Raw genomic sequence first — 23,157 nt, forward strand, 5'->3', positions numbered from 1 at the left:
TACAGTTATATAATGCGGGTTTTAGGGTTAGGGTTAGGTTAGTATATTTCTTAAACGAAATATAATTGTGTTGCATTTAAAACAGGTTTATGTCTGTTTATAAAATGGTTTTCTTTAGTATCCTTTCGGAATTTGTAGAAAGGAAAAACAGTAAAATTGGGGAAGGGGTTATTTTTGGTACAGTTTCGAATGTGTTCGTTTACGGTGATCTAATTTGTTGTCGGTGTACGGTCATTTTATGTCTCAGGGTATCTCCTGTCTGGTCGATATATTTTTCACCACAACCGGCACATGTTATCACATAAATAAGATTAGAGCTGGTGCATGACATTGAGGTTTGAATTGTAAAATTCGCTTCCGGTTTTGAATTGAAATTTAGATTCCTCTGTCAGGTATGTACATGTACTGCACCTGGGCTTGTTAATGATTGCTGGTTCGTTGTTGTTACTTGAAAAGGATGTTTTGGTAAGGATTGATTAAAGAGAAGGACTTTGTGGCTTACTCTTAATGATCTGTGAAGTTCCTTATATTTTTTTCATGTCTGGATCATCCTCTAAGATGGGCAGATTAATGAAATATTTAAGGTACAGAAAATGCTGATAAGATCATATTCAAACCAAATCTTCAGACGTTGATAAACTGCAGGGATTGTAACATTGGTACAGTTCTATAAAGTGTTTCACAGCCTTTTGTGAACGGAAAACAAACAACTGGTGCATTAGGAATCGGGACATTTAGTTTACTTTGTACCATAGCTAAAACGTCTAAAATATTTTCATCTGGAGTCAGAGAATGCTGGAAAACTAGCGATCCAGAGTCACCCTCCCCTGCAAATGGTTCTGACCCCCTTCCACAGATTTGAATTACAGGACTTTCAACTTGATAACCGCCAAGTTTGCTGATTTGAACAGACTTCACGATTCCTGTGGTAAGTCCAGTTTTGGCTCCTCTCTTGTGAACTATATCACCAACTTTAAGTTCTCTTGGAGAAATTCTTCCTGGTGTAGGGAGGTCAGTAGCGTCGATGAGAAGCTTTTCACATCGCTCATTTACAATGGGAACTACATCGGGGTTTAATTCAACGAGCGTTATATCTTCACATAAACGTTCGTTTGTATGTTGAGAATTTATGGTCATTTGTCCAAGTCTAACTACCGATTCATCGATAAGAACGTAGATATTTTCTTGATTGCTAAATGCATGCCGAGATGTTACAACTACCAGTAGAGAATCATTTGCAGTCAAAAGACTTCCTGTCGTTGCAAACTTTTTATCTTGATGAAAAGCATTTAAGCCATTGTTCACGTAGACAAACTTTGCTCCATGTAATGGTTCTCCAATTTTGGCTAGAAGTTGTACTGAAAGTTTGTCTTGTATTTTTATAGAATGCTTTATATGTTCAAATTCTGGCTTAGAAAGAGCAATTTCAATCTTCTCTTGAACACTCGTATCATTTGTAATGATATGTAACGTGTCCCCGTCATATCCATGCCAAAGAATTCCGTCTCCAAAGCTTTAGATATTAATGAATAATTCATTTATGTAAGGATGATATAAAAAAAAAATAAATATGACGTAGAGATTGAAATTACCATTTTTTTTAAAAATATATATTAAATACAAAATACAACTATTTTTACAATTATTATTGTATTATTTCACGTTTGAAATATTGATCACTTGTAAGAATTTTTTTTTCAAAAAACCAACATCATTGTGCTTTATTGCATTATTACCTTTGAAGCATATCATCTACTGTTCCCCTTTTATAAAAATGGTCAATTTCTTGGAGGAGTTGAGGGTAGCAGGCTGCTTGCTTAAGTCGCCTGATTATTGACCGTACTTCCCATAAGCTTGTATCAACGTTTTCCGTCAGGGGTAGTTCATATAGATTTCTTTGTGCTTCCTCCAATGCATCAAGAATTCTTTTTTCCAATATGCACGTCATTTTTGTTATGACTTCACAACGGCGTTTTGCAACAAAATCAACATTCATTCTCGCAGTTGAAAATGATTGTAATAAAGTTAATCTCAAACTTTCATCAACTTGGTCGTCACATTCCATAACAAATAAAAGGGTACCCCCTTGAAAGGAAAAGGTTTTGGCAAACTGAAATGTAGATGAAAATATGGTTGTCATTATTCACGAATTGATTTTCCATTTTCGATTACATTAAACTGCTTTGAAAAATATGGTGGTAAACATGAAAAAACAGTAAAATTGCACTGAATTGAAAGGAAATACTGATAACTTAAATCACATAATGGTATTAGTATTTTAATAGTTTAGGAAGTAAAGTAAATACTCGTACATTCGTAAAGTGGTGAAATATATTCTCTGTCTCATTGTTCAAAAAATACACCACCAAAATATCAACCCCTACTAATGAATCTAGAAGAAAAAAAAAATAAACGAACAGCGCTCAATTTTACAATTTCTTGATCAAATATTTATATTTTGGCTTTACATGTAATTTTATTCACACAACTCATTAAATGAGACATATTCATTTGTTTATAATACAAATCTGGGTATAATATATACTTTAAAGTGATACTTCATGTCTTGGAACTCTTACTAATGTCAAAATCTAATAAATAACATTACAGATTGTAAACACTGACTACCTTTCTCCACCTCAGTAAGTGGAATTTCACTGCTTTGAATGTTTTTATCAATCAGAAATGACAGATTTTCTTCATTGATTTCTCCTCCGACAATGATTGGACATTCTTTGAATTTCAGTATCGGGAAATTTTGAATTGCTTTAAGACCAGTGCTGAACCAGTCCAATAAGAACCGATGATACTTATATCGTGGTAAAATATCTAAGTGTGCCAAGGCTAAAATGAAGACAAAATTATATATAAAATAGAATTGTGAAGTTCAAATTTTTAAGCTTGATGTTACCGTATTGCGTTTTATTCCCTTAACTAGTCATTTTTGGGTTACAAAATGTATTATTATCATGAAATGTAATGGGTATTATTTTGCCGAGTCATCCCCCATTCAGATATAATACTTTGTTATATTGTTTGTAATATGACATAAGTGCGTGAATATTCACCGACAAACTAAATTCATATCTAAGCATATATTTCAGTATAAAAATAGCTTTTCAAAAGTAAAATAACAGATTTATCTTATGTTTAATTTTCTGAAAATTTTTCCGACAGAATTCATTCATTGTACAATTATCCTGCTTATCAACATAGAACTTTAAAAGAATATATTCATCTAAATCAATTGTGATATATTTGTTACCTCTAAACTGCCCTTCTTTGAATTTGCTTTCTGTCGTTGATGTGTCCTTTTGAAAAATAAATATGTAAAATAGTACATTGGTTTGAAATGTACCAATTCTTAAGACTGTTTCACTGCTTCTCCTTTCTATTGCACTTGTTGGAAATTTTTAAAGCAATTTTTGCATGAGATTCCTCAATGATTCGTTAGTGAACATTTTTGTAATGGAAGTTTGCCCATCGTTTATAAACTTGAGGATATATATCTTATTTGCACCAAACTTTACAATTTTGGAATACATTTCAAATATTTGTATGTGTGTGCACTGTCATCCCGTTTCGAAATTAATAAACAGGTACTATATATGCTGCTATGTTCCTTTTAAAAATAAATAAGGTTTATTTTCAAATAAAGCGATTTATGTTAAAAATTTCATGTATATATTTTTGTGGATGTCTATGTGTTTATCGTTTTGTTATATACAAAACCTTTAATTTGTAAACCTGGTTCTTTTTGTGATCCAGTTTTACTGCGTCCCTAAATTTTGTCAAGTCCTGAGCTGTTTCAGCCAATCAGATTGCCGCGCAAGGCATCCTATTTATATACTTCTCTGTTTACTCGGAGTGCGGCCGCGAAATTTTTGTGGACAAAAAAGCCATAAGTTCAGAGGGAATGATAACTATACTAAGGTAAGGGGCACTAGAAAATTAGCAATGGAAATTGTAAAATAATTTTTAGGAAACCGAACTGTCATGTTGAATTCTAAAGGCATATATTTTATATATGATTTTTAATATAAATTCCAATGTCTCTGATTGGCTCAAACCTGATCACATGATGAGTATATAACAGCATATAGACTTGAATTTCTATTTATATAATCTGAAATGCATATTGGCTTGATGTATCTTTCTGTAAAAAAAAATTTCTGATTTGACAATTATAGCTAATGCAGTATATGACCGATGTTTCTGAAGGATATACACTTCAAATTGCATTAATATCTGAAGGTTCTGTAATTGATAAGACGTTAAATGCCTTGAATCAAGATGTACTTCATATTAGAACATAATGGAAATGTTTTTTTTCCCCAAAAATTGATAAAAACAATCAAACAAATGTCGTATTTTGAATACTTGATATCGCGGTTACTTGACTTCGCGGAACTCTTTCTCGATGGAGGTAGGAAACGTCTGTTGGGTGGGGGCAAATGTGCTATTTAATACAATGCAAGATCGATCATAGTAGCATTCATAAGGACAGAGAAGTAAAAAATCCTGGTGGAATACCTTGCTAAACAATCGCTGAACCAGCCTAAGAAATTTTTGAGAGGAGCCAATCCTAAATTGTTACATTTTTAACGATATTTTTAAGTAAGCGTACTCTTCTCGTTAAATTTTCATTGAAATTCGTCACATTTTAAAGCATATAAAATATTCTAAACTTTCGTTACTTGACAATCTACTATTTGGAGTTCAATATCTGGCAAATATTGTGATTTCAGTATTAAATTGTTGGAATCAGTCGATTGTCACTACTGTAAACAATGTCATGTGCCCCAGAAATTTAGACATTCCTCGACTCCCCTGCAAAAGAGCGGTAGTAAGTTAGATAACTGCGAGGTACTTATTGGTAGTCGCGATATTACGTATTAGTTAATCTTCTAAATTTCTAAATTCAATATTAAACAAACACTATTAAATTAAACAGTTTAAATTTATTTTGATTTCTAAGTGCTTTTACGGCTACATTTGTTTTTATTATTTTTTTTTACATAAATTGACAAAACAGAATTTGAAAATAATGGGAACAAGGCACAAGTATTCGCTCTTTAACACTTAGAGATTAGAGATCAAAATACAGTAAGTAATTGAAGCAGTAATTGTGTTTCCTTTATATCGTTGGAGTGATTTAGATGATTTTCGTATTCAAAATACTACATTTATTTGATTATGTTTTGTATCAATTTTTGACAAACATATCCAATATGATTTTATATATAAAACATTGTTACGTCTCATCAATTACAGAACATTAATAATATTAATACAAGATGAAGTACAATTTCACAAACATTAAGTCATATAATTGTGAAACCATACCATTTTTTTGATTAACAGAAAATTATCTCCATTTTAAGAAACATCAAATCGATATGCATTTCAGATTGATTCTATAAATAGTAACTCATGTCTGTATGGTGTTATTTACTAAATCATGTGATCAAGTTTGAACCAATCAAATAGCTTGGAATAAATGATAAAAATAATAAACATGTACATATCAGATAATTTTGTTTAGCCACAGAGATAAACATAGTTTTAAGATTTTTTGTTCGTTCTGGTGCCACATAAAACTCTTAAAATCGGTCAAAATGCAGAGGATGTGATCATAAGTTTAAATGCAATTTGCTAAGTCTACAATATATTGATACATTCATCGTTTGACCCATTTTTCCTCCCAAATTGTACAGGACTATGACCATTTTCTGTGGTATCTAAAATTAGTAAAGCCATCTATCAAGGTGTCAAGGAAAACATATCTTAATTTTTTATACTTACAGTCATTTCTGATTTCTGCGCTTGTTGTTTTAGATTCTTAATGTCAACCTGAAGTTTTGAAGAAACAATCATCATTTTAGATGTTAGGGCATTCGAGTTGTTTTTACTCTAGGCAGGGCTCTTTTTGTCCCCCATTTCGCAAAAGCGATCGGACATTAAATCTTATTCGTCTGTCAGTCTGTCCGTATGTCCGCCTGTCAGTCTGTCCGTCACAAAAACTTTAACCTTGCTCATATCTTCTGAATGAGAAAAGATAGGACTTTCATATCAGACATGTATATCAACTGTGACAATGCCTTTCTAAATACACTATGATTTTTGACCTTGATCTGGAAGTTTGACCTACTTTTAAAAATTTAAACATTAATTTGAACTGGCCATAACTTTTAAATGAGAAGAAATAGGGCTTTAATATTAAAATGTACATGCCCTTTGACAAGACGATCCTAAAACACTATGATTTTTGACCTCGTGATCTTGACCTTGAAGTTTGACCTACTTTTCAAAAACTTTAACCTTGGTCATGAATTCTGAATGCGGAATGAGAATAGATATGGCTCTCATATTAAACATCTGATTGCCTGTGACAATACCTTACTTAATACACTATGAATTTTGACCTCGCGACATTGACCTTGAAGTTTGACCTCCTTTATAAAATTTAATCCTTATTAATTTTTCCTTATAACCTATGATTGAATAGAGACAGGGCTTTCATATTTGACAAATGCATAATCTGTGACAAAATATTTCCGAGCTTGACCTTCACGATTGACTTTATTTTAAAAAAGAAATTCAGCCTCGGTGATAATTTCTAAAAAAAGTAAATTATACATCAACAAACATGGAATTCTTCAAACAAACATTGTTAAATGAAATTGAACCTGGAAAATATATGTCAAGTCTTTTCTAATTACTATAAATAAATTTTTATGAAATATTCATTCATTATTACATATATGTACTGTTCCTTACATTTTGTGTTGCTCCGTCACTTTTAGTAAAAGATCTATATGCTCCTTTGCTCACATGTATATCAGATGAATAAGTTGGGCAGCTTTTCGGTCTTGAAAAATCTTTTTCCTCCTGTATATGATCAAATTATTTTTTTAAAAGAAAGTGTAAACCTGAAATAGTTTGTGATAGAGCATGCAAATTTAAACATTAAAATTACATAAACCTAGAATACTGACAGTCAAATCCATTAAACAATGTTCTATGTATGTTAAACAATTGATATTGTCATAAGACAATAATACCCGCACACAAGTGTTTGCTGTCTGCCTCTAAACGCTCACCTCTAATTTTATGGTGTGATGAAGAACACAATATTCTATATATTTTTTTTACCTACATTAAATACCCGGTAGATTCATGCATTAAATTGAGGGAAACAATGAAGAGTGAGCATGTGGTTAATAGGCCTCTTGTGTTCGAACAAAATTTCAAAATCGTATAAGCAGAATTTTTACCGAGGATTAATTTTGATATTCTTGACGAGGGTTATCAGATCACTAAAATTGAATATATCACTCATAATGTATTTCGTATCAGTTATTATAGCCATTTCTCTTGACAAAATCGCTAAAATTACTTATTGCTGAAAAAAATACATACCAAGTTATTGGAACAAATCATTAAATTCCACTTATACGTTAATACATTTTGTAAACTTACGTCTGTTTAACAGTTTTCTTTTAAAAAAAATGTTTTTGGGGAATGTTTTGTTAAAAAATGTTTATGTTTAGAAATTGTTTAATCTATTCATGATGTTACACAAGAGAAAATAACACTTTGGTTTTTGACAATTTTGTTTAACGGAAAACATTATATGCAAACACAGTATTTGAAGAAAAATTCGAAATGTAATTTAGAGGGAGAGGGTTTATACTAACCTGTGTGATCTCAATTGCATTTGCACATAATGTCAAAATGTCGTCGATATACTAGTATTGTGTAGGCAATGAAAGAATTTATAAGTAAGTTCTTTAAAAATCTCTTTTTTTCAAGAACAGCAAAGCAACGATTAGTCATATTTATTAATATTGTCAAGGACGAAGATATGTGCAGTGGGTGTATGTATCGACAATATGAACAGGACGGAAATATGTACCATCACAACTGCACTGCATTAAATAGCATACTAGACACATCAGTGTGATTTATACACCAAGTAAATGCACAACACTTAAACACCTACAAAACATCTTTAAGCAACAATAACTATAAGGCGACAATATATGCAGTGAGGGTACACACAACAATATGTGCATGTTTAAGTTTCAGTACTTGTCGGCAACAATATAGCAGTATACGAGCAGTGAGTGTTGAAACATATTGTGCAGAGGACCATATATACAGGACGACAATATGCACCGTCAAACATCCACTATATATCGGTCACTCCCACCATGTGCTCTTCAAAATCAAGAAAAATGGGAAAATCCGTTAACAATTCAGTGTGCAGATAATAGCAAAACACTATGAAAATCATGAGTTAGTATTCGACTTAATGAAAGACGTCTTTGCTGACATTGTATCGACCATAAAACTTGAAATGATGACTTTAAAAGGAAACTGTTAATATTATTTTCAATAACTTGTTTGTCAATAGCATGCCTCGTTTTAATATTTGCTCTTACCTAGAGTATGCTCTTGCGTATCGAATCTATCGAATCAAGTGGGAGAGAAAACCCTTTATGGAGGTGATAAGGGTTGTTGCTATATAAGTAAGGGACGTTGAGGATAGAAACGTTGAACTCAGCACGTTTATCATAATCCTTTGTTGTTAGGTTTTACGATGTATTCAAGTTTTTGTTTTAAGTAATAAAAGGGCACAAGATTAGTAGCTGTAGGATTCTTCTCCGCATTTCATTGTATTTATCTAATCAAGTTACTAGTATCCTTTTTTGTATTCTTATACAATACTTTTTCCTTACAGAGCTTACCTTTTCACTTTTAATGTCAATGAACATATCCCATTCTGTAACCGAGCGATGTATTTGTGAATGATACAGAATTTTAGACTGAAATGAGAAAGAAAAACGCTTATATAAATTAACTGCTTGTGTATTTTCTAGGTCATTTTGAAATCACTTTATGATACATTGATGTGAATGTCAGTTAATGAAGAGTGTTTTAAAATACCACAAAGGAATCATAAAGAAGTATGAGCACTACTTTTTAAAATAATGATCTGTGGTCAAACGGGGTCGCTCAGAAAGTTCATAAATCTATATGTTTACTTTTCGGGCCAAAGGGTATGTGGAACAAGTTTAATTGATTTCATCTATGTCCAAGGTACACCCATTGAAAATGTTTGAAAAAAGTACCCCGAAAATAGATGGCCAATCACAGATATAAACAGAAACACTTTTCATCTGATCCGAAAGATAAAGATAAAGCATTACCTCATTAACACTGCTATGTTCTGAAATGAAATTGACTTTCGACGAATCTGAACGCCATACTCTGATCGTTGTCTGAAAAAGGGCAGGAAAAAACTACTTAGTTCGGTTGTAAAATATATAAGTACCCTCTCGAGTGAATGTGATCTATTTTTTACGATTTGTACAATGAATGATCCAGAGAGAGAGAGAGAGAGAGAGAGAACCTCGTCTGTAGTAGGATTTATATATTCCGTTGCTTCACAAACAGATGAAAAGTGTGCAATTGCTTCTTCTTTTTTCTTTAGTCGTCGTCTTAGGACCTAAAAATAAAATATGTCAGTTTAAAGAAACACAAAAATCATGATTTTTTAAAAAGCAAGTAAAAGGAAATCACCTACATAACCAGAATTCTCCAAATCTTCCTTTTCCTTAGAATATTCCTAAAATAAATAGTAAATTGAAATTTCATTACATAAAATCTTAGCAAAATAACCTTCTTGAGAAAAACTTTGCTGCATATGTATGCATTTATATATTTAGAAATCATAAGATGCTATATGATTATACATTTCAAGACAGGAGTAGTTTAAAATAAATGCTTGCTTTTTTCACTCATTTCACATTGTATGTTTCTTGTTATTCCACAGATATACTAGTACAGAAAGAAAACAGACTTGTTCAAAGCACTTAGGATCAAAGTTTTTTTTGCTACGAGTACAAAATTTTGAAAGGGATATGAAGAAATGAAATAAAAAAGAAAAATTCCATTATTTCAATAAACGATGTACTTACAGATTTATTTACGCATTTCTGAAAGCAGAGAAAACCAGACAGTAAACATTCTATGGCCTAAGATTTATTTTATTGTAGAAAGGCACTGATGTCTTAATTATTGGGGCCATCTGAAGGAACCTAAAAACCGTGGACCAATATGTCACAAAAGGCACCAGAGTAATTAAGAGTTTTTCCCGCCTTGGGGTGTGCTTGGAGTTAACACCTGATATGTGAGGTAACAATGATTCAAACTGAGGGGGAAATCGGAAGTTGAGGCCTATCGCAACATCATTTTCAGTTTTTTTTTTAATGCAAACAGAACTATTTGTGTAAACTCTTACATAAGTTCGGAATGGATCTAAGTACAAAAGGAGTGAACGTTTTCGTCAGTGACACGTGAAGGTTTTAGATTTTAAAGTTCTTCAAGAATATATCAAGTTTAATATATTAATATTCAATTTAGCTTGCAAATATTTTTTATTTTGAAACCCGATCAGATTTATTCAAATTATTGTTTCCATACCGTAAAAGCACCACCCATTGCTGATTTGCATCCATGTTCAAGAATTTTTTATTGGTTTTGCCATCTTCTAAGACCTACAAACAGGACTTAAAATTAGTTGCACTCATTCTTACATGTAGATCTAATCCTAGAAAAAATGTTTATTTAATGAAAAAGGGTTCAAATATTTCATTGAAAAATATCAAAGTTGGAGGCAATAAATTCAGAAGACGTCTCTAAAGCGGATATGTTATATGATCTATTTCTTTCATTGTTTAAGTATTTAAACTTTTAAATAATTATTTTAATTTAGTATACCCTCAACTTCCCCGGTAATAAATAAGCACTCTCAAAATTACATGAGTTTGAAAATAATTTCTGGAGAAAATTTATGTGATATAATTTTAAACTTAAAAGAATTAGAATAATACTCACCTAAGACATCAGTCATACGAGGGCTGTTCAATAAATAATGTCCTGAACTGTATGGCATACAATACAGATATCATATGACACTAAACTTGACTTTCTCTCATTATTGAATCTTTACTGAATTTATCACAGTTTATGTGACCACTTTTCATCACATAGTTTCATCGTGAGAAGCTGGGAAACAAGGGCTATTCGAGACACTGCATTATAAATTAATGGAAAAGAATCAGTAAACTAGAGTGAAAATAAAGACTGCATTAAAGCTGCTGTAAAACTTGTTAAAAATCCCAAAGAAATATTCACTGAAATATGTCATTTACAGCAACCGATGCCTGTTTTATAGACAAATGAGCAGGTGGAATTCAATGATAAAAAATTATATAATGGGCATCAAAAATAGGTACCCTCCTTGCCAACAAAAATTATAACAACCTATGTACTGTTTGCCAAATTTCAACAAATAATATTTGATGATGCATGATTGACTTTAAGACACATAGCAAATTTGATAGACATCATATCGGGAGTAATTTACACAGTTTTTAAGAAACGTTTGACGGTAAAAAAAAAGCCTGGTACTCAAAGGTCACCCTATATTTTGAAAAATGAGTGAAAACGACAGCGTGTACGAAAGTCTTAACAATTATTTTAAAATATCAGTAATTGTAGTTGTCCACGTTTGTTTTATATTCAAACAGATATTGGAACATGAATCTATTGCTTAAAATCATCAAAACAAAATTTACCATAAGATGTACTTGATAAAAACAGCGAAGGTCTGACAAAAGCAAAGGTATGCAAGAGCACAAAGACAGATTTATATGCAATTTTTTTTAAATATTAGTGGAATTGTTGTTCAAATTCGTATTCGGGGAGACAGTTTAATATCTGGTGGAGTGTAGAAAGCAGTTTTTTTTGCAAAGAGATGGAAAGGTTTATTAGAGGAAGGACCCAGAATCAGGATTCTACTACATCGAATTTTTTCATGACAGCGTCCAAACCCGCATGCCCTGTAGAGTAAAGGGGTTTTCGAGATAAACAAAAAGTTAATGTTTTTTCACATTAAAAATCATTGGACCTTTTGCCATTTTCCAGAAAAAAAAAACACCTTTCAGAAGGGTCAGAAAATCATACCCTAAAATGAGTTCTAAAAACAATCAGAAACTGGATAAAAATGTAACAGACATGTGTTTGAATTACAAGAGATTAATAAGTAAAATCATGAAGACTAAGTCATTGAAAAGCGTCGTCTGCGTCTTTCTGAGCACCGAGGACATTATTTACTGAACAGCCCTCGTATATAACGTGGATTATTTACTCAGTCCTAAAATTTAATTAATAAATAAGTAATTATAAAACATGTGCATTCAGAAATTTCGATTCTATCATTCTATAGTTTCGTTCATGAAAATTAAAATCAAAAGGATATAGCACTTCCGTGGTGCATACATACTTTCGTTGAATTTCACTTTCTTTGTCTTGTATCTGACTAAACAATATCTGATAAGAAAACCAGCCAGGTTCTGACTGGAGAAGAATATATCTATGTAATGAAACTTTGAACAAACAAATACCGTCTAATCAAATGTTGATTTTTAGTCAAAAATAGTTAACTGACGATGAACTGTTTGAGAGTTAGTTCTTCCTTTTTGTATAAAAGACGACTAGTAAAAATAATGTTTCGAATGACTTGGATTGACTTAAATTTACCAAAAAATAGCACATTGTAATATTGTTTCAAGAATAAAACCTGGTGAAAGGGGTCCAAGCTAAAAAATTACTAGTATTTGCAAGTATTTACAATTACATAAGTCATGTTTCTATCATGTAACAACGAATGCCAATAAAAATGTATATATCCTACACATTAATGTCCAGCATAAAAAGGAAAAGATGACATGAATAGTGAACATACCTTACATTCGACGACGACCAGGATCCTGCAGATTAGTTACACTAACAGCTTTATTCAAAATATCAGTAAATGTCGAAAATTGTCAGTAAACTAGAAAAGTTCGCCAGGAACTGAAATATATACAACATTAAGAAATGATACTTCCTGGTGTATATAGAGTACTTCATACAAGACTTGCTATTTATGTTAGTACTTGAAAGAAAAAAATAAATACGTGACTTTGATTCATCGTTAAAATGAGAAGATAAAGGGACATGATACATGTAAAAAGATTACTAGTATTACACAAGAAGGCATGCATAATTTAAAAATATTCCAATATTAAAATATTGTAAATAATTTGTTGAATAAAAGTGTTAATTTAACACGCATTTTTTGCAGATATAATATTAAATATATTTAAAAGTAAACATCCAAAAAGTCACAAACCATTTACTGCAAGCGCTTTCGCCATTTTAAATATATATAATTAAATACAACAAATGTATTAGGCCATGTTTTAAGAAAGTGTTTGGTTGCCTTCTAGCTTCCGACCGACCGGCTAAAATGACGCAACTCAAAAATTTTTTACCTGAGGAAACGATATTTTTTTCTTCTGAATTTTCTTATTCCATCGAGAGGAGGTTTGAAATTTTCTGAGTTTTTTTTAGTCACTTACCGACCTAATTGTTCCACCCCTGAGTCGGGAGGGGGCAAACAAACATTACTTTTAAGATTGTATTATTTTCACATTAGCTATTTTATTTTTTTTACCGAAACATGTGATGAAATTAACTATCGAGAGTGAATAAAATTTCCTGACATTGACTTAACAGTGCTAAAGTAAAATCAATAAGTACATTTTCACTTTCACAAGTACCAACGTAAAATCAATAAGTACATTTTCACTTTCACAGCCGCTCATCTATGAAGTCTCTTACAGTCGTTTTGCTGTGATGTTAAAGACCACTCTCTTGCATGGAGATAGAATCTATATGTATAAGGCGTTTGCGACAAAAGGTTAGCAAGGAAATGAATTAAAGACACTACTTGGTACTTGTGAAAACCTTAAAGCATCCTGTCTACTGTGAAATGAATTTCTTACAACTTCAAAACTATTTTAAACTCACCTCAACGAAGCTGGGGGAGCTTATGTGATACCCTCGGCGTCGGCGTATTTTGCAGCGGTTTTCTTTTCTTTTAAGGACTTCTTTGCCTTCTATTGATTAGACATGCATGGAAAATGCTTCTAGTGTGTTTCATTGTGACAGTCAAGGTTTCGGATGCTGCAATTTCAGCAAAGGAATGACCAAGTTAATGTTTTCGGAGCAGGTTATCATTTTTGGTGCCGTTTTTGGTGTAGATATCTATAAGCCCTATGATGAACAAACTTGCATAAATGATCATCTAAGGATGCGGACTAATAGGCTTGCTTTAGATGCTGAATCTGATTTACATTTTCTGGATGAATGAACAGGTTAATCTTTTTGATGCAGGTTTCATCATTTTCAAGTAACTATGAGCACTTTATTAACCAAACATGATACATCTAAGTTTTAAAGTTTTTTATGCAGGTTTCATTCCCAAGTAACTATGAGCCCAATAATGACCAACCTTGCTTGGATGATACATCTTAGGTAGCATACTTCTATAGACTTGATACGGATACCGAATTTGACCTGCATCTTACGGATGAGTGAACAGGTTAAAGTTTTTGGTGCAGGTTTCTTTTCAAAGTAACTATGAGCCAAAAAATGACCAAACTTGCATCAAGTGCTCCAGCCTAAATTCATTTGCAAAAGCGTATTTTTCTTTGCAACCGAGAAAAGGGCGGATACGAAGCGGAGAGGCAAACGAGGTCAGTATCTTCTGTGCATTTTAAGGAACTAGAATCACTAGTTTTGATAAATGGATGTTAGGTTTCGGTGCGCCTATCCATCCTTGCTAGAGGGATAAAACGATTTACTTTAAGATTAAAGAATCATTGAAGAAAAAATATCCACATGTGTCTTATGTTTGTCGTATTCATAACCAATCATCGGTTATTTGTAGCATATGCACAGTCCAAAGCTATAAGAATTCAAATTTTTTCGGTCAAGTATTAGAAAAAACGCAATTTCCATTTACAAAAATCCAGCTTTAGAAATTTAATCCACACTTTACGACTTAAGGTTTTTTTTTTTTTTTTGATTTTTGATTTTGTTTTATAAATAACAACAATACATAAACAATACAATAATAATGATAGAGAAACATGATTATCTATATGTTGTTAAATACATCAATGTTTACATATTCATGCCAAGTTATTACAAAAATAAAAAGTAAATTCGCTGTTTTTTCGATTATAACAATTTTTTTATAGTGCATATACATATAATGGAATAATTTTTTTTAAAGACAAATTGTTGCAAATAATAAATATACAAAATATATACTGAAACAGAGTTGAACTAGCAATTATGGTCCACCGGGGTCCTAAAACCACAAAAAGTCCAAACACTCCCCAGTGGACGATGCTACTTGAGACTGTTCTCTCGAAGTAGCTGATTAATTGAAAAAGAAAAAAACATCATATTCTTAATGTGTCTGCAAATTTTGAAAAAATATGTTGTTTATCACAATTCATAATACGTAATACAGAAGAATATTGAATAAGTGCATTTTTGACATTTTTTAACAAATCTGTTTCAGTTTCGTTTCTTTCAAAGATTCAATTCTACAATACATTTTGTATTTATATATTTTATATGCAATAAAAGATATTAATAAATTCAAAGATTCAATCTTATCGTTTTTTCTAGATAAAAGCCCAGAACAATGTGTTTCCATTTTATATCCAAAGATAAAAAGGTTACTTATCTTTTCCAAATCTGTTCAACTATTTTACATTCAAAAAGTAAACGTTTTGTGGTTTCAGTTGTTTTGCATAAAGGACAGTTGTTCCCCTTGTCCTTTATCCATTTACTTAAATAGGTATTGTAGCAGTGAATATTATGAAGCATTTTAATTATAATTAAATTCAGCGACTTTGTTGTCATTTATATCTTTGATTTTTCTCACGTATATATTTTGCCATAGATTTGAGTCGTTTGCAGGAATTGAAAACTCTTGAGAAAGTTTAATTTGATAACACGGTTTAACGAATTTCCTACGTAGTAAAATTTTATAAAAAAAAATTGGCATTTCTTACCATTTAGATTTGACACCCCTGTTGCGAAATGAAATCTCATTTCATTCTTTATGTTTAAATATTTGGCATTGGATAAGTCACATTTTTACACAATGGTTTAATTGCTGATAATAAAGTTTTATATTCACAAAGCCAGTTCGACTTTCTTTTAATAACAGTGGAAAGCATTTGTAGTGTTTTTATGTTCCCGTTATCATCTATTAAATCTTTTAAATAGAGAATATTACTGTTGACCCAGTTGTTGAAAAATAATGTTTCTCCTTTTATTTTGATATTGTTTTTATTCCATATGGGTTGTTTTAAGATATCATTAGGTGATGTATTTTCGAAGTTACACATTTTTTTTTCGTTAAATGAGATTAGAGTTTGTTTGTGGAAAAGCGGAAGCCTGCCTATTCTGTCAAGTGCATTTAAACTAGTTTCAGAAAATTGTAAGACGTAATTCAGATTTAAATTCGCTTTTTTAAAAAAAACTTTCAAAGATTTCAAATACAGTGCCCTTAGAAGGTATCAGTCGCGATATCCACGCTGCTTTCAGAGCCTTAAACTTGCATTCAATATCTGTAATTGAAAAACCTCCGTCAGTTAAATCGCCGATCAGTGTATTTCGTTTGATTCTTTCCGATTTGTCCCATAAGAAATTAAATAAAAGTCTTTGGACCTTACAGATATATTCTTTATTTGGTATACACAATATAGATGCAACATAAACTAGTTTTGAAATTGCTAATGTTTTGATTATACACGATTTACCAAAAACCGATAATTTTCTACGTTTCCAAGATTCAAATAACTTTTCAATGTCGTGGTAGATTTTCATCCAGTTTTTATTGTAGCATTCTTCTTTATCGTGTCCTATATAAATACCTAGACATCTTATTGCTTTATTTGTTGCTTTAATACCGTTGATTTCATCATACATACACTGTATCTTTAAGCCCCCCTAACAGGATACATTCCGATTTTTGATCCGGCGTGATCGCAAAACTCGTTAATAATTTTCAAACTAAAATCGAGAGATTTCTTGTCATTCAGAGCAACTGTTAGGTCATCTGCATGTTGTATATTAATGATTTCTTGATCATTTATACTAATTCCTGATATATTTGATTCGTTTTCGATTTTAAGGGATAAAATTTCAGCTACAAATAAGTATAGTTAAGCTGATATTGGACATCCTTGTCGGATCCCTCTCGTCATACTACATGTTTTAGATAACCATCCGTTATTTTTCATTTTGAATTTAAGGTTTTTGTATAATACCTCTACCCATGTAATAAATTGATCACCAATATTAATTTTTTAATGTTTCAAGAAGAAAGTTCCATTCTACAGAATCGAAAGCTTTTTCAAAGTCAAGAAATAATAATATGCCGTCTCTCTTCTCGGAATTACAATATTCAAAAATATCTAAGATTAGCCTAGCATTTTAATTAAGGATTAAAATTACTTTGCAAAGTCGATATTTGCACATGTTTAACTTGCAACTCTGTGATTTAGAAAATTGGCCTCTTTTGCCAAAATTACTGGCAGCAAATATGTTTGCAATCAAACTGTGAACTTTTCACGATGAAAATCACCTGTTACACAGCATAATTTAAGTGGTGTGTACAAAGTAAATCCTTTCATTCCAGTGGGGGGGGGGGTATTTTTTGTTAGTTTCTTCCTAGCTCTGATACACTTTTTTTTCTTTCTGGAGATATTTGATACGCTCAAATTTGACGTTGGTAAGGAAGGAGGAAATAATCCGGACAAGGCTAAGACAAACTCCAGTATGCAAATAGACTGTACGCAGTAGGGTGGATTATGGTTGATGGATCTTACACTCTTTCATCATCGAATGTGGAATATTGGAAAGAGAACTGTACAGGGTGTATAGAAAATCACTAAATCAAATATGCAGTAACTCACGAGTTACTGAAATTAATATTTTTTTAACGACGAAAATTGTTATAAATTAAAGTGGTAAAGATGTCATATGACAATTTTATAACTGTAATTTTCTTTTATCGTGGCAAAGTATTGCATGTACTAAATTTTTCTTGTCGATATAATATATATTGTGAACCGTAATAAAAGTTTTGACTGTTGAGTCGGTATAATTTTCATGTATTTGAATCTGGACACCTAATACATTTGTTTTCAAAATACAATCATTGAAATTTGCTATATTTTCTATGAGATGGTTCTTAGATACATCTTTTATTCTTATACACATATTAGATAATTGCAAAGAACTTAGTGTTTCAGCATTGGATTTCTTCGGCTAAAAAACATGTATATCATTTGTATGAAGAAAGAATTTAAACATATGCTGACTGAAAAAGAGTTTACCCTATATAAACTTTCTGGAAGTGGATAATTTTTTGGGATGGTGGTGGTGATAGAATTTTTCAGTTTGTCACAGAAAGTCATGTTTTAATAAGGGGTCTAAGTGTAATATATGAGATGAGTTTCTGTTATTATCCATTCAACATGTACCCTGTTGTAAAAGAAAGTATTTACCCTCATTGATGACACATTTTTATCAAATCCGTGGGTGCAAGGCATGTAGTTTAATTTCAATAAATTTTTGGTATGTAATTCGCGCGTATCCAAAAGTATCCCCCAAACAGACAAATAAATGCTTCACCGAAATGACATACTAGTACATGTATTTTGATACTGAATTAAATGCGCAAATCATTAAAAATATCGTGATGTTTACTGATCATCTTTCCAGACTCCGCTTCGACTTCTCAATTTTCTCTGTTGCAAAGAAAAATACGCTTTTGCAAAGGAATTTAGGCTGGACCCCATGTGCATGGATGATAAATCTAGGGATGCACACTAATGTACTTGCTTTGGATGCAGAATCCTACCTAGATTTTCTCGATGAGTGAAAAGGTTAGTTTTTATGCGGGTTTCATTTCCAAGTAATTATGAATCCTATGTTAAGCAATGGATGATACATCTAAGGATGCACACTAATGGACTTGCTTCGGATGCTGAATTCGACATACATTTTCCAAATGATAGACCATGTAAAAGTTACGGGTGCAGGTCTATCACCAAGAAAGTATAAGGCCCATATTAACCAAACTTGTACAAATGATGCAAGGGATGAAAACTCTCAAACTTGCTTCAGATGCCGGATTTGATTACATTTTCTTAACGGGTGAGTAGTTTTTGTATAGGTCTATTCTAAAGTAAATGCAAGCTCTATCAGATCAAAATTGCATTTTTGGATGTACACTTTTAGAATGTTGGTTAATTGTGTGACTTTGCCTTACTTAAAGACAACATTCGTTGAAGTGAGCTCTGTAATTTCTAATTACATACGTTTTTGTTTTATTTGAATGTGTTCTCGTTACATTGTATTTTTAATCTCCTGGTTATTCCTTCTGGTATTTCTTGGTTTGACCAAATATATCATAATAATAAGAATTATATATTGGACTATATACCTTTAGAGCACAGACTAAACGTTCCCGTACACTTATTACATATATGTACTTTACATTTCTTTTACCTCAACAAATTAGGGAATATGAAAAAGTTGAAAAAGGTTATATTCGAGAAGGTTGATCATTTCATACCACTTAAAACAACATGAATAGTCAACAGTGCAGGAACAGGAACACTTGGAAACACAAGAGCTGTGACCAGGGGATTAGAAGGAGGAAAAACCTATAGTCGTCTGTCATTTCTCATTTCCACCGTGATCCCTTTGTATTGATCACGTAAACCGAAAAACAACTGAAGTCAAAAGAGCAGCCAAATACAACATAAGAATAAGCTGTATCTGCAAACAAGGTCATCTTATAGATTATAGAGTTAAGAAAATTTTAACAAAAAATGACAGTTTTGACAATTTAACTTTTTGTAAAATAAGAAGAAAACACTTGCTGTGGCCTTCAATTCGACCTTCAGATATATCGACGACGTATTGCCCATTAACAATGGTAATTATTTCCATTCCTACGTCGATACCATATATGCAGGAGAGCTTGAGATAAAAGATACCTTAGAGTCTGACACATCTGTTTCATACTTGGATATTTTACTTGAAAAAGACGTTAATGGTAACTTAACAACCACGTTATATGATAAACTTGACGACTTTAACTTTTCTATCGTCAACTTTCCTTACTTATGCAGCAATATACCTTCATCACCTGCATACGGAGTGTATATATCTCAGTTGATTTGATACGCAAGAGCATGTTCTACGTATGAACAATTTCTAAAACAATGTAAATTATTGACAAGCAAGTTGATGAAACAAGAATATCAGCAGTCTCGTTTAAAGTCATCATTTCGTAAGTTCCATGGTCGATACAATGACCTTGTCAGCAAATACAATTTATCATTGAATCAAATGCTGACTGATATTTTTCATACTTATTGTTAGTCCATTATTTATACACTGAATGGATGACGGATTTTTCCGTTATTTCACGATCATGACAATTAGCACATGGCGGGTGTGACCGGTTAGCAGGGGATGGCACCTGATCCCACCTCTGATGTTTCGGAGGTCCGTGTTTGCTCTGCTCTTATTTTGTATTGTTTTATGGACTTTGAGATTGAATACTGTTCGTTATCTCCATATCCTTCTTGTAAGTAATCTGTACTTATTAAAAATAATCGTATTCAGAATAATTATGCTCTTGCATACTTGAACAGTGTGGATAAATAATCCACATGCAGTTTATAGTAGAATAATACTGCATGAATGTTGACGATCAAGGAAAATCTTAAAACATTTCTTTTGTCATAAAAGTTTACTTTTAATATAAGGTACAATTAATGGATATAGTCATGGAATAAGAAAAACACAAGCAAATAAATAAACTTAAAACATTGCTGTGACGTCAAGCCTTTGTTCTTGCAGTCTAAAAATTTACCTGTAGCCGTCCGATAATAATAATTAACAGTCTGATAATATATTATCGGACGGCAATGATAACAAAATCGGACGGTATTTAAAAAACAAAAAGAACAGTGAAATTAAGATGAAATGTGTTCAGAAACCCCCAATAAAAATGTTAGGAAAAAAATTCAGGGAAACCAAATGCAAGGAAATTAAGTTGATCACAATACAAAATAGCAAATCCTTGAAAAAAAATCCGAGTTTAAACCTTCCACAACATTAATTTTCACTCTTTAAAAGAGTTTTTGATTCAGCACTTTGAATAAGCGAATTTAAATCCATTTCTGAAAAAAAGATTCTGCAATTTCCTTTTATGTTTGTTCCCCAATGGCCACGCTTTCAAAACCTGAGAATTTCCAATATCTAAGCTAAAAATTCAGCTAGGTTACAAATCCGCATTTTACTTGCCATGGTGATGGTTATAATATCACCTAAAATTATGTCAGTATCAATGTCAATTAATGCACATCATAAATAAAAATGTTCCCCCAAAAAATATTTCACCACCGTATCCCTATCCTGCTAAACGAAACGACTGCCATTGAATGAATGAAATGAATGAAACAAGAGTTCACTCACTCTTTTACTGTTCACTCATTTCTTTTATCTACTTATCAGATGGGTAGAAAACGATTGATGCCTAAACTCCCATTGTGTTATTATCGGACTCCTCCAGGTAACTTTTGGACATTTAAATGGCAATGTTTTAAGTAAGATATATGCCTCATACTATTCTATATGTAAAACTAGTGCTAATTGTAACGGGGACCGTTACAGATGTTCCCCAAACGCTCCCCAACTCCCTTTTATAGTCATATTCCCTGTAAGCGTAATTAAATAAGACAAAGTCTATGCATTTGAGACTTTAACAACGTTTACCCAAAAGTGTACTATGTTCATTCAAATTTTATCATTGCACACTTACACATGTTAATGCATGTGCGTAATGACCATATCATATTGTCTACACGATCTATATATTTTAATATGCTAAATATCAAAGTATTTAATCCAAAAGTATAAAAAAAAAAAACGCTCATTCAAGTGTATTTTTTATTTTACCCATTTCACGTGCACGCACGTGCATACATGAGTATGGTGACCATACCTTCTTGTAGAAGTCCATTACATCTATCTATGTTCTAAATCTCACCCCATTTGGTTGAAAACCAAGGGAGTTATAGCTATTTAAAGTTTCAGCCAATCAGATTGCAGCGCACGTACACGCACATGTATGCATGTGCATGGTAGCCATACCTTCTTGTAGAAGTCCATTATATATAACTATGCTCCAAATCCCATCTTGTTTGGTTGAAAATCAAGGGAGTTATAGCTGTTTTAAGTTTCAGCCAATCAGATTGCAGCGCAAGTACACGCACGTGTATGCATGTGCATGGTGACCATACCCTCTTGTAGAAGTCCATTATATGTATCTATGTTCCAAAACCCATCCTGTTTGGTTGAAAACCTAGAGAGATATAGCTATTTGAAGTTTCAGCCAATCAGATTGCAGCGCACGTGCATACACGTGTTTTCATGATGATTGCTATATATCATGTTGTAGGATATCGTAATGCATGGCTATGTTGAAAATTTCAAAGGATTTCGTCAAAAAACAAGAAAGATATTGAGACTTTAGTTTCAGCCAATCAGAGCAAAGCGCACGTGCATGCGCGTGAGATCTTGCTATTTTGACCATGTCATCTTGTCTATACTACTAATATATCCTTACATTATGAGTTTCAAAGCATTTCATCAAAAAATAGAAAAGTTAAGTCAATATACCTTATATTGGCCATTTAACGTGTTGCACGTGCTCGCTCTTGCAAGCACGTGCGCGCAAAATGACCTTCGTTCGGCAAATCTACATAACATCCCTAGTGACCCTAAAAAGGTTTTACCTAAGTCGGATGTGTAGTTTACAAGATCACTCAAAGACAAAATTTTCCCAGGAATAATAATAATAATAATAAGAAACAGAGTAAAAACAATATGTTCCCCAACTTCGTTTGGGGAACATAATTATCAGACAGTTTTCGGCCCTAACGGGCCTCAAACAGTCTGATAATTTTACATATAGAACAGTATTCGGCATATATTCATTACTGAAAAAGCAGCTATTTTTTAATTATCCTTTTCCTTCGCTAATGATAATGGCTCTAAACTAAAGATTATGAATAAGGTGGAGACAACGAACAGTGACCGTTCTACAAAAGCTCCACAGACAATACAAATCTGTGAACGGGACATAGA

The 23,157-nt window shown here is 32.1% G+C and overlaps 1 protein-coding gene across 4 annotated transcripts in view; it reads right to left on the reverse strand.

Annotated features, from left to right (window-relative positions):
- The window catches only part of LOC134250434 (uncharacterized), a 13,141-nt gene extending 201 nt beyond the window's left edge, over positions 1 to 12,940 (reverse strand). Inside the window, exons 1-15 of one of the 4 annotated variants that reach the window (XM_062732803.1) lie at positions 12,823 to 12,931; positions 10,906 to 10,928; positions 10,492 to 10,565; positions 9,987 to 10,004; positions 9,593 to 9,634; positions 9,419 to 9,514; positions 9,216 to 9,287; positions 8,754 to 8,831; positions 6,781 to 6,891; positions 5,806 to 5,853; positions 3,266 to 3,311; positions 2,629 to 2,844; positions 2,313 to 2,392; positions 1,737 to 2,110; positions 1 to 1,513 (exon numbers count right to left, since the gene is read on the reverse strand). The exon at positions 1 to 1,513 is cut by the window's left edge and continues 201 nt beyond it. In XM_062732803.1, coding sequence (XP_062588787.1) covers positions 625 to 1,513; positions 1,737 to 2,110; positions 2,313 to 2,392; positions 2,629 to 2,844; positions 3,266 to 3,311; positions 5,806 to 5,853; positions 6,781 to 6,891; positions 8,754 to 8,831; positions 9,216 to 9,287; positions 9,419 to 9,514; positions 9,593 to 9,634; positions 9,987 to 10,004; positions 10,492 to 10,509 — 2,088 coding nt within the window. In that variant the 5' untranslated portion in view covers positions 10,510 to 10,565; positions 10,906 to 10,928; positions 12,823 to 12,931 and the 3' untranslated portion in view covers positions 1 to 624. Of the gene's footprint in view, positions 1,514 to 1,736; positions 2,111 to 2,312; positions 2,393 to 2,628; positions 2,845 to 3,265; positions 3,312 to 5,805; positions 5,854 to 6,780; positions 6,892 to 8,753; positions 8,832 to 9,215; positions 9,288 to 9,418; positions 9,515 to 9,592; positions 9,635 to 9,986; positions 10,005 to 10,491; positions 10,566 to 10,905; positions 10,929 to 12,817 lie in introns of all 4 variants that reach the window. The other 3 variants (XM_062732804.1, XM_062732802.1, XM_062732805.1) reach the window with 3 other exon arrangements.
- Positions 12,941 to 23,157: the final 10,217 nt, after the last annotated feature.

This window comes from Saccostrea cucullata, unplaced genomic scaffold (genome assembly GCF_032062105.1).
Source record: "Saccostrea cucullata isolate Sc308-1 unplaced genomic scaffold, CSIRO_AGI_Scuc_v1 ctg102, whole genome shotgun sequence".
NCBI lineage: Eukaryota > Metazoa > Mollusca > Bivalvia > Ostreida > Ostreidae > Saccostrea > Saccostrea cuccullata.